At 44.3% G+C, this 12828-nt stretch overlaps 1 protein-coding gene across 1 annotated transcript; it reads right to left on the reverse strand.

Moving 5' to 3' along the window:
• Window positions 1-11589: 11589 nt before the first annotated feature.
• On the reverse strand, window positions 11590-12216 carry LOC142605781 (uncharacterized). The gene has a single exon (XM_075777219.1). The coding sequence runs from the start codon at window positions 12214-12216 to the stop codon at window positions 11590-11592; it is 627 nt and encodes a 208-aa protein (XP_075633334.1).
• Between the last annotated feature and the right edge of the window lie 612 nt (window positions 12217-12828).

Genomic DNA, 12828 nt, shown 5'->3' on the forward strand with positions numbered 1-12828 from the left:
CTGAAGATGTTGATATCTCCTACTGTCATGAGGGCGATATTGCTATCCAGAGGCACTCCGGTTCAAATGTAGCATTTTTTCCTTTGATGGCCATAATAGAGGGTGGGGTTAGGTTTCCCGTGGACCCTCTCATTGTACGTACCCTTAGGTTTTATGGCCTATGCCCTGACCAACTTCCCCCCAATTTATACCGGATTGTGAGTTGTGTCAGCAGACTAAACCCAATATACGGGTTGCAACTGAACCATCACGATATCAACTTTATGTATAGTTTATGCGGTAATATTAGGTCCAATTATTATTTAAAAACTAGGGACATGTGGGTACGGCTTATATCATGCCTGCTCGACTCCAATAGAAACTCCGCGGGAGAATTCGTCCAGGTGAGTGGCAATTGGCTTGCCGATGAGCTCCCTAGCCACTTTCGCCTCGTGATGTTAATCAGTACTGAGTATCTTTTACTTTTTAATTTGTGATTTACCCGTGATTATTTTGCTCACATAGGCACTAACCAGCTTTTGTATTGTTTTGTCGCAAACAGCAAAAGGTTTAATCCAAACATTAGAGTGGTACACGTGAGAGACTTGAACTTCGTGCTCAGGTCTGAGATATTCGTGAACTCTGACGAGCAGCTTCGAGTGTCACACCTTATACTCGGCTGCACTCCCGTTTACAAAATTTGGCAACCTTTTAGTCAAGCTTTGCTGGTGGACAACCCTTTGTTGTCATACATAGACGTGTGGCACGCCAACCTACTTCCTCCTTGGCCAACCATTGGTGAAGCCTGGGACCTCGGCCCCTGGTATACTACTGCAGAAGATCTTGCATTGGTGAGGGACGCCTTGGTTGAACTTGTGTCTCAAAGCCGAAGAGTCCGCATTCCCATTGAAGAGCCTGAAGCCCCTGCTCAAGCAGCCGAATCCGTACACTCCTCAAGTGCCGAATTTGACCCCAGCAAGGACGAGATGGTGACCAGATGGACGATGACCATTAGCCGTTTCGTGCCCAGCACTTAGCCAACCCAATAACAACAAGAACCCCAATGTAGAGACCCAACTCCTCCTTCTCCTCACCCCAACTACTCTCGAAAGAGACAACGCACAATAGAGCAACCTCCTGCAGGCTCAGGGGATGCACCCTCATGTACTCCCCTTCGAGGAGGAATCACTATTCGGGAGCCAACTGCCCAGGTCGGGACCAACGTGACATCCTCCTCTCAATCCGAGGCAAATTGGCAGCCCACTTTCAAGCTAGGTAACAAGCCCCTGTTAGTGTCTGCCAGCGTATGGACATAGGCCCAGGGTGAAGAGGGGTGGGTTGCCAAGAGCTTGGTGCAGGGCCTCCTCTTGCCTAAGGATGTTCTTTTTTTCTCAGACGGGACTGAGGAATCTCGTGCTAGGCGGTTGCAGTGGCACACCATAGTGATAACTTTTTTATCCTTCTGTTTTCCATTCGTTTTGATGTGTGAGTACTCCTTTTGCCTTCACACTTGTCCTTATTGCGTTATTAGGCCATGCAGCTAACTCACATTCTTGATGAGTGGCTAAAAGATCTCTCTGAGGATGCTGAACGGGAGAAGGCCCTTAAGGATGTTGCTGTGGCTACTGAGAAGGAGAAGGTAAAATCTGCCGAGGTCGCGAAATAGAAAGCTCAAGCGTCATAGAAGGCTAGAGCGCTAGCAAGAAAGAGGCTAACGGAGATGGAGGTGAAGTTGGGTGGGACCAAGCTCAAGCTGGCAGAGGCGGAGAGCTTGAACCTCACACATGTCGATGAGATTGCTGACCTGAAGGTAGCAAGAAGCTTGCGAAAACAAATGGTACAATGAAGGTTTTGCAGATGTAGAAAACTTCGCGGAACCTATCGTTCACTAAGCTCGGAAGCTGGGATTCGAGGAGGGGTGGTTGGCTGCCTTGTAAGCTGTGGGGGTTTCTAAAGACTCTCCATTAAGGAACCCCAACCAGATCCCCTTCCTAGATCCCTCTCCCCTCGTCTAGAACCCTTTTGGTGCTGTTGATGAAGAAGAGACTCCTAGCATGAGGGAGCTGGTGCAGGCGATTGACTCCCACGTGGAGTTAGTTGACTTGGAAGTCATTAGCAACCTTCATGCTAGCGATTAGACGCTTATGCTCAACCACTCTCAATTGCTCAGACTGCCAAGGATACGCCAGAATGGCTAGCCAAGGATGCAGCCCAGCTCCTACCCATAGGTCCTTTAGCTTGATTATTCAGATTTAAGCCTATCTACTACTTTCCTTTTGTTTACCCTTCTTTTTTATTCATTTGGTTTGCCTATAGTCACTAGGTTGTGGTGACGAAACAGTGGTTAAATTTTAATTTGCCCGCTATATACTTTTCCCTCTTAATTACTTGGCTTTGCCTATGGTCACTGGGATGTGGTGATAGAACATTGATTAACTTTTATTCTGCCCTTTCTTCATTTGGTTTGACAACCTATTTTTGCTGTACATCTAAATCTTGAGTGGTTTTCTGTCATACCCTACTTTTTCACTCATGATGGTTAAGCAGTTAAGTCAATGTTCATAAAGGTTACTCACCCGTTCCTATGTCCTAGAAAGGATAGATTATATTTTCACCTGTTCGACAATTGAGAGTGGAGTGGAGATGGTTTTTTGTCTCCAAGAGGTTAGACTTGCACGCTCTCGGTAATTTTAACCGAACCGAACTCATGCTAGTGTACTTAGCAAAAACAAATTTGAAGCTCTTGTTCTTAGAAAAACGAGTATTAATATACAACTTCAGCCCTTCGACCAATTTGAAGTAGGGTTTCCAACCACTCGGTGATTTGGATCGAACCAAGAACAGGTTTCCATCAATTAAAATTTGAGATAAGGTTTCCACTTATCCCGATGAAGATTGAACCGAGGACAGGTTTTTGTCCTTAGATAAAGTTTGAGATAAGGTTTCCATCTGTCCGGTGATGAAGGTCGAACCAGGGACAAGTTTCTGTCCTTAGATCAAATTTGAAATTATGTTTCCACCTGTCCGGTGATGAAGATCGAACCAGGGATAGGTTTTTGTCTGATAAAATTTGAAATTGGGTTTCCACCTGTCCGGTGATGAAGATCGAACTGGGGACAGGTTTTTGTCCTTAGATAAAATATAGGCTTGGTTTTCTTCAAGTTTGCTGACTGGAGTTAATTAATTAACAGTGACAGGACCAAAAGTATGAACACATTTGTAAGGATGAACATCGCTATCATATTACTTAGTATTGTATACATGCAATATTATACCCAACCCATAATCATGTACACCGACGATCAGTGGTAAAACTTTTTTAGATTGTGAATGTTCCATGGCCGGGGAAGTGGTCTTTTGTCTAAGTCTTCCAAATAGTATGCTCTCGCACCGGCGATGGCGGTCACTCTATAAGGTCCTTCCCAGGTCGGGGCTAACTTTCCCGCATTGGTGTCTCACATATTTCCTACCACTTTCCACAGTACTAAGTCTCTGGCACCGAATTGCCTTGTCTTTACATCCCAGTTGTATCGTTGGGCAAGCTTTTGTTGATACTCGGCTAGGCGTATAGTTGCTGATTCTCGGCATTCTTCTAACAGATCCAACCGTTTTACCATTAATTCGTCGTTATAGGTAGGGCAAATCCCATAACCCGTACACTGCATAGGTTTACCTCGGCCGGAATGATGGCTTCCGCTTTGTACGTTAGGGAAAATGGAGTTTCTACCGTAGACCTTCTGGGGGTTGTACGATATGCCCACAAAATGTTTGGAAGCTCCTCGGCCCACCTACCCTTTGTACCCTCCAATCTTTTCTTTAATTCGTTTACGACCACTTTGTTGGTGGCTTCAGCTTGGCCATTGCTTTGCGGATAAGCTGGGGTGGAATATCTATTTTTTATGCCGAGATCACTACAGAACTTGCGAAAGGCTTTACTGTCGAATTGCTACCCGTTGTTAGACATGAGGGACTCTAGCACTCCAAATCCTGTAACTATGTTTCTTCACACAAACTTTTCTCATCTACATCCCGGATATTAGCCAATGCCAGTCTCTTCTTTTTAACGGTCTCTTCTTCGATGCCTACCTCTTGCTTCCAACTCCAAATCTCTTACCAACCTACACAATCGTTCAAGTTCCTCGTCTCTCTCATCAAAACGCCGACACTTCGAAGCACCTGATATTGTCTAGTTAGTTTGATACGACCGTTCTCCAAGGCCGAACTGCTCTTCTTCCCGCTCATGCTCCCTATTTTCACGCCTCTTTTGCCTTCTTTCTCGCCAGGTAGATCCCCAAGAAGACCGGAGCCACTTTCAGCGTAACTCCCTGATTAACCTCTAGAAATTTTCTAGTGCACGTCTCTGCAGAGCAACAGCTTCATAGGGGATTCCCACAGACGGCGCCAATTGTGTGCACCTAGAATACGGTTAACGGGCTCGACCTATACTTTGGCTCACAATTTATTTATATTGTGGGTTTTGGGTTTCCTACTATGGGTGACCCTTTGCTCAGAGGTCCAGTTACACATTCTTGTTCTCACAAAACTCCCTCCCTTTCCCCTTACAGAGTTGCCCCCCCTCCCTTCCCTTTATATGGCTATCCTATTATCTCTGTTTTCTTTCAGAATTGCCAACCCCCAATTTCTTACTCTACTTTCCTATTTATAGTTGGAGATAAGTGGAGGTGTTATGATTACCTTCTGATAGCGGTCCAATTCCATCGTTTCTAAGTGGGTGCTCTATCGGGGACGGTGGTAATGGCATCGGAACTGGTTCCCATTTTTAAGAGACTGTTCGGCAGCGATATTCCCCAAGGCAATACCGGGAAGCCAAGACATCGTACTGCCAAGCAATCACACACCCAATCAAGTTAAGATTGATTACGAGGGGCCAGCTTTTGACGTTCAAGGCAAAATGGTCCCGTTACAGTTTTTGGGCTCATATTGAGTCTCAAGGGGTGTTCAGATCAAGGTCCTAAGTCCAATGGGGAGAGGGTCAGGTGTTGTATCTCAAGACTAGGGCCCAAGACCCAATACCCAACAGGCCTGGGGCCTTGCCCCGTTTGGTGCCAAAAGGCAAGGGTCTAAGGCCCAATGGCCCCAAGGCCCAACCCCGTATAGAGATATTTTTTAAATACTGGATGCTAATGCTCTTATTATATAAGAAAAATAAAAAATATATGATAAGTTGTGGTTAGTGAAATATAAAAAATAGTATACAAGATTTGCATTCTCAATTGATTGTCATAGAATGTTAAGGGATATTTAATATTAAAGTTGTGCTTATAAAATGAGTAGCACTGCAGAAGTATATGAAAATTAATAGAGATTATTTTTAATTTCTTTTTAAACCGAAGCAGCTTTAATTAATCTTCAACACTTTAAAGTTTAAACTCAAGAGCACCCAATTTCATTCTTATAAATTAACTACATTTGGTGTCTATTTGGCATGATTAATTTTGTTAACTTATTTTACTATTCAGCTTATTTTTGCTATTATTCATGGGTTTCACTGTATTTTTTGTACTATTTATGGATCTTACTATACTATTTTAGCTAAATTTTACCTTTATCTATAGTACTTTAAGCAATTAGTTTTCAGTTTTAGCAAAATAAGCAGATTCCAAACAAATCCTTAGTTTTTGTTACATGCAACACATATACCAGCGTAAACTAAACATGATACCCTGTAGTGGCAACCATATCATTGCATTTGTAGATGAACCTTAAAAAAAAATACCATCTCATACAGATTTAAAGAAAAAAGAAAAAGAAAAAGTGATAAGCATGTCTCTTAAAAATATATTATTGTGGTCAGCTTCTCCTCACACCCACTTCTTCTTCATGGCATCAAAGCCTGAAGAACTCCAATATACCAATAAACGAAATAAATGAAGGACACAAAATAAGGAGTTGTTTGGTTGTGGTGGGTAATAACCACAAAAACCACCTTTAAGGTCTACCATAATTGCAGGGGCTAAAGAAGTATAGAATAAGAAGAAATTAAGGAAAACAGAAAAGCAAAGAATATATGCGGCCAAATTGGCCATTAAACATTTTTCGCAGAAATTATTGGCAACATACCACTGTTTACAAAATAAATAACAATATACTACTTTTTTGAAACTTGAGTTTGCTGTGTAAATCGAGTTTTAAATACTCAAGTTTCATAAAACAACTTTTGTTGACGTGGATTTTCTGATTGAAGAAATGCCACATAGAACTCAAGTTTTGTAAACTCGAGTTCCATGCAACACAGTACTCGAGCTTACCAAGCTCGAGTTTTGTATTTTTTTTTTCATGTATGGTACTCGAGCTTTCCAAGCTCAAGTTCCTTGTAATATGGAACTCGAGTTTGCTAAGCTCGAGTTCCTTATATTTTTTTTGATAATCCACAAATAAACATAGACATAAAAATAAGTAATTTTTTTTTTCATTTGAATGCACAAATATATGTTTTTATTTATTTAAATAGAAGCATTGTAAAATATAGGAATTTTAATTTCAACATATTAATTTTAGAATACAAATCTGTTTTGAGGTGTAAAAAATACAGATTTGTATTTAATGAAAATACATATCAGTTTTGAAGTGTAAAAAATACAGACCGTGAAAAGGTCGTTCTGGATTAGTTCTCCCTTAAAGCCAAATTGAAGAAGAGGATGAGCGGTAACGCTAAATTGTCGTTTTGGATTAGTACTCCTTCAAAGCTTTCCGCCGCCGCCAGCCGTGCAACCTTTGTCGCATTCTGGTTATGTAAGTATGTTTTTGGTTCTCACCCCCATTACGCTGTGAAGCCTCTGTAATTTCGTTTGGCTATCAAGATTGCTGCTGGGGTGAGTCTGCCACTGGCACCTATGTTCCTGGGGCATCTTTATGTCTAACTAGACATCCTGCGAAGTGACGAGAGTCAGGCAGGTTCTTGTCACTTGATCACTACTTCTGTTCACAGCACCATCTTGCAGCATATGTTGTACAAGCGCTGCGCCAAGCATCTGACAAAGTGTAGGCTCGTGCACTTTGCCAGAGGGAAATACAGTTCATGTCCAGGGGTTATTACAGACTTCTGTGGCAGGTTTGACTTTGATTTTCCTTTGGCTTTTCGTTGGGTTGGTTTCAAGCCAATTGGGCATCCTATTGTTGAGTTTTTTGATAAAGGAGTTGAGTTTTCTTGGAAGGCGTATAGGGATTTAGGTAGAGGTTATACATGTATGGATTCTGTATGGGCAGTTTCACTGATGTTGCTGGCACTACCACCCCGCTGACTGAGTTTGATGAGTGGGCTATAACATATTTGATAGCCACCAACGTTGGGTGGTTACCTTATCTGGCTAATGAAGGTGTCAGGTATGTACATTATCCTGCCAACCGCGTGTGAAGGTAATTTAGACTGGACTAAGACATTCCTGATGGCCCGTCTTTTCTTGCGAAGTCTCTTACTTCTATCCGATGTTTCCTACGGCATACTGCCTTTGAGTTCTAGAGCCAGCACTTCACAGCAATTACTATCCCAGGCTCTTAGAGGGTAGGTATGTGTACTGTCGCTATGCATGGATACTAGCAAGCAGTGATGATCTCTTTTGAGAAAGAGTTGTTGGGTAGTCGTGGATTTTCCCTCATTCCACCAAACGGACTTAGCATGGTTGTCTCTGCCAATCCCCACCTGCTTTAGCCTTCTGCATCTGTGCGGGCTTATTCTAGGAAGCAAAGCCGTTTTACCATATTTGAGTGGGTCGAAGAGGAGAAAGGGTGGTATTGGCATGACGGTGATTACCCCACAGGCTGGGAAAAGAAGGCAACAGTGATCAATGTACCAGTACTGGCGAAGAAAAGTTCTGTTAAGTCCAAGCCTGTAAAGAAGAAGGTAGGTGATGATTCTTTTGATACTTGCTTGGATATTGTCCCTTTCGAAAGCGATCTGCCTCCCATGAGAAATATAGTGTTAGAGAGCACCACTCCCCCCCCTGTTCGCACTCGTTCCAGCAAACGTTCTGCTGTAGGCAAGACCAAGCCTGCCATTCCTCGGCCATCCACTGACGCTCTTCCCTCTAGTAGGTAAAAGGAAGACTTCTCCCCCCCCCAAGTGCCCACTACTACTGAGAGGAGGGTATGTCGTCTCTAACCCTCTTCCTTATTCTTTGTCATTCTTGTTTAGAATTTGTGGCTAACCCATGTTGGCTTGTTCCCTTCCCTTTGTTTCTTTTCTTGCAGTCTAAGTACAAGGAGGACTCAAATGCTACCCATCCCATTCCGCTGGATGAGCCTGAGCTTGAAGTATGACTTCTTCCTTTTATTCCTTTATTTTTTTTTATATTTGCGTCTCCGACCTTTTGTCTTTTTTCTTTTCTCAGGCTGATCCTCAACCCATCTTCGTGCACCGTCCCACAACCGCGGAGATTTTTGCCTCCCAGGGCATCTTAACGGAGGGCTTTTTTGATGGGGCAGACACGGTGTTTCCTGCTGGAACCCCTTCTACTACTGCTGCTCCACAAGGAGCTCCTGCTGGGGGGGTCAATGCGATCGTTCTCACTCCTACCTCGATGCCCACTTCCCAAGAGAAGGATAGTCCCGCTGTTGTTGTTCAGGCCGAGGTTGCTTCCTCGGTCACGCCACTTATTATCTCTACTAGTGACCCTTTTGCATCTCTATCCCAGGCCGCAAAGGATGGCTTTTCTTTAGTGGTCACCCCTTCCTCCATTCCTGATTCTGCCACACGTGGTCCTACCGCGGACTTGTCCTCCGAGGAATCCAAAGATATTCTGGAGGATTCTGATGATGAACCGGCCAAGAAGAATAGGGTCTCGAAATCTGAAGGAGAGGAGGAAAGTTCTGGGCACAAAGTTGAATACATGGGTACGTATCTCTATGTATCGCCAAAATTCCCTCCCCCTTTTTTTTTGTTATCTCCCTTCTGTGTATAACACTCTTCCTGCTATGGTTTCCCGTTATTTTGCATGCCCATTCCTCCTTATTGCAAAGACCTCAAAAGAGCCAGAAGTGGCAACAGACAGGGACATGCCCACCGTAACTTCTTCTGCCACACTTGTAGCACTTGTTTCTGCCATTCCCACAGCCCCCACTCCTGTAGAGCCTGGAAAGTCTCTCTTTTCCTCTTATCTCCATTCTTCATTCGCTATGTGTTTCGACTTACTTAGTCGCACGTTCTTATTCCACTTCTGGTGCCTTCTGCTAGGTTCGCTCCCTACTTTTCCTTCTCAATTTAAGGTGGGTAGTAGTTTTGCTGTGGCACTTGATCCGGCGAGTGAGGTTGTGGCCTTCTTTACCCGGTTTGATCAGCATGAGGTTAACGACCTCGGCCTTGTAGATTTCTGAGGTTCCGGGCCTCCCTATGTTGATTTCCATGGCTTTAGGATTCCTGAGGATTGCGCCTCCCATCTCGAGGCAATTTACAGTAGTCGCAGTGACTTCATGCGAGAGTTTAGGTTTGGCCGTTCTACTAGGGAGCACTTTCTAAAGTTGCTAGGGGGTATGATGAATGATATTGAGCACAACTTTGTTGACACTGTTTCGACTAAGAGGATTCTTCAGTGGAGGGAAGCGATTCAGGAACTTGTCAGTGTGGGGTTTGCTGTAGGGTTTGTCTTGGACCATCTTCGTGAGATTGCCCGTGCTTATTTCATGAGGAAGATTTAGCCTACCGTTGAAGCTATTGACGCGCGCCTTGAGGTTCTGAGGAAGGAGGTGACAGACTTTGAGGGTCGTCGTGAGCGCCTTGTTTCTAGCACTGGTGGTTCTAGCCGCTTTGGTGACTGGACTCTTATCTTTGGCCTCTGTTGATGTGATTCCAGTTCCTTTTCTATTTAATCCCTTTTATGTTTCTCTTGTCTTGTTCTCCTCTTTTTTTTTTTCTTTTTTTTTTTTGTGCACTCATTTGGCGGGTTTGCCACAACTTGGGTTTTGTAACTATGAGATGCTATTGCTATCCTTTCTAGCTACTTATAATGACGTGGAATGTTTTTTGTAATGCTTCATAATTTTTCATTGCATATTCTTTTCATGAAAGCATATTACAATTCCTTGTTTTGTGACATAGCCACTTGGAAGATAAGAGAAAACAAAGGAAAAAAAGAAGAAGGGAGTAACGATATTCTCTGAAAAAAAAGACAAAAGAAAAAAGGTGGTTTCATTATCTTTCACCCTCCTTCCTTCTATGCATAATAATACTTCAGCATTTCCCATTGATTGGGTCCATCAAGTCCTTGCCATCTGTCTGAGTTAGGTGGTAAAACCCAGTGGGGTGTGCCTCCCTTATCACAAAGGGTCCCTCCCATTTAGGTGCAAACTTAGATGGTCTTGCCATGCCTCTTCTAACATAATCTGCCACCTTCAGCACAAGTTGCCCTTCTGCGAATACCCTTTCTCTGGTCATCTTGCTGTAAGCTTCTGTCATCCTTCGCCTGTATCTGCGACTATGTTCCTGGGCTTCTTCTCTCTTCTCATCGAGCCCTTCTAGGTCCTCACATCTTTCTGCCGCAAAAACCTCTTTCTCCTTTTCCTTTTGTTTCGTTTGCATAACCCGTAGGGAAGGGGTCATTATTTCTGCCGGGCCCATCACTTCCGTTCCGTAGACTAGTGAGAAAGGTGAAAATCCTGTGGCTGACTTTGGCAAATTCCTGTAAGCCCAAAGGGTGTCTGGTAGATGTGTTGCCCATCCTCCTGTATACTCTTGGCTCATTTTACTGATGATTTTTATGAGGACCTTGTTCGTCGCCTCTGCTTGCCCATTTCCTTGCGGGTAGTAGGGTGATGATCGATGGTATTTAACTTGGTAGAATTCCAGCATCTTCCTTACATCACTGTTGACAAATGGCGTGCCGTTGTCACTAATGATCCTATGGGGAACTCCGAATCTTACGATTATATTCTCCTTAATGAAATTTGCCACTGCTCCTCCCGTGGCCTTGCGAAGTGGCACTGCCTCTACCCACTTGGTGAAGTATTCTGTAGCAACCGGGATCCATATGTATCCACGCGATGGTGGGTTAACTGGCCCCACCAAATCAAGCCCCCAAGTGTGGAATGGCCACAAGATGACCATACTGTGTAGTTGCTGCGGGTGGGTGTGGATCAAGTTGGCCTGTACTTGGTAGCTGTGGCATCTCTTTACAAATTCTGTCGTGTCATTTTTCATGGTAGGCCAGTAATAGCCCATCTGCAGTAGACACCTGTATAATTTCTTCTTTTCTTGGTGTTCTTCACATTCTCCTGCGTGTATCTCCTTTATCATACCTTTTGCTTCTTCGAGGCCCAGACAACGCAGTGGGTCTCCATCATACCCCTTTTTGAAGAGGACCCCATTGTATAAAAAGTAGCGTGTTACTAGCCTTTTAAGCTTGTATTGCTCACTGTGCTTCTGCAGCAGGACACCTTCTGCTAGGTACTGAGTGAAGGGCCCTCTCTAGTCCTCGTTGACAAACACAGCGTAGCTCTCCTCTCTGTCAGCCGCAAGTTGTTAGATTCTCATTGGACTTGGACTTAGTTCGCGTCTTTTCCCATACTGGGCCAGGAAAAGCCTGCCATTTGGAGCCTGCGGTAGAGGCTGATCTCCCTGTAGGATCCGCAGGTCTTATTGTGTATCTCCTTCAGCTTTCTCTAGGCCTCTTCTTGACCCACACATCTTGACAAGATTCCTCCTGGCATTCTGCGGTACAATTCTCCTCCTATCAGAGCATAATCTTTAGGCGCCTTTAACTCCACATGCTCACCTCCCTTCATCAATACTTCCCATATGGGATTTCGCCAATCTTCTTCGCACTGTTCCTCCTGGAACTTTTCCTTCAAAATTTCTACGATCGACTCTCTCCTCTTACTGACTTCTATCTTGGCACTATTCCCTTCAAATACTATTTGCGAACCCAACGTGGCTAGCGCATCCGTGAATCGATTCTTGCCTCTCGGCGTGTGTTCTATTTCAAAGGTTGAAAACCTCTCCTCCATCTTCTGGGCCATCGCCCAGTAAGGGGCCAGGCTGGGTTCCTTCAAGGAGAAGCTTCCTTTGGTCTGGAAGACCACTAGGTTCAAGTCTCCTATCACTTTCAAGTGTTTGAGCCCCATCTCCACGCCCGTGGCCAACCCAGTTAGGTAGGCTTCATATTCTGCCGTGTTATTCGAACAAGGGAATTTCAGTTTGAATGATAGTGCTGCAGCCTCGTTTTCTTCATGATACAAAACCACTCCCACTCCCCCTGATTGGGTCGTAGAAGACCTGTCGAACTTCATTAACCACTATTCCCCAACTTCCTTTGTCGCGGCTACTTCCTCTGGGACTTCATCACCTAGCGGGAATTCCTCTTCTCCTGGGAACTGTGCTAACAGGTTCGCTATAGCCTGGCTCTTCACCGCTTTGGGCGTTCTCGTTTTCAGATCATATTGTGATAATTGCAGCAACCATTGGGATATCCTGCAGGAGAGAATTGGCTGTCGCAATAAGGCTTTGATAGCATGAGACTTAGTCATCGGCCACACCTCATAGGCCAGGAAATAGTGTCGTAACCTCTGCGAGGCATACACAATAGCCAAGCATGCCCTTTTTGCCCTTGGGTAGCGAGTTTTTGTGTCTTTTAGGGCTCGGCTAATGTAATATGCCAGCTGTGTCACTCTGTCTCCATCTTCTTGAGTGATTAGTGCGCCCACAGCGTATTGGTTGGTGGCTAAGTATAGCAATAGTGGCTTCTTGTGGACTGGAGCTTGCATATTAGGGAGGTTCATCATAATCTGCTGTAACCTTTTAAAGGCTGCCTGCTATGCCTCCCCCCATTTGAAGCTTTGCCCCTTTTTTAGCAATTTTCTGAAGGCAGAGGTGATAGACGCTAGCTCGGGGATGAATCTTCG

The sequence above is a fragment of the Castanea sativa genome, chromosome 8 (assembly GCF_040712315.1).
Source record: "Castanea sativa cultivar Marrone di Chiusa Pesio chromosome 8, ASM4071231v1".
NCBI lineage: Eukaryota > Viridiplantae > Streptophyta > Magnoliopsida > Fagales > Fagaceae > Castanea > Castanea sativa.

Coding starts and splice junctions, on each gene's coding strand:
- LOC142605781 (XM_075777219.1), bottom strand. CDS start 12,216: ATGAAGTTCGACAGGTCTTCTACGACCCAATCAGGGGGAGTGGGAGTG.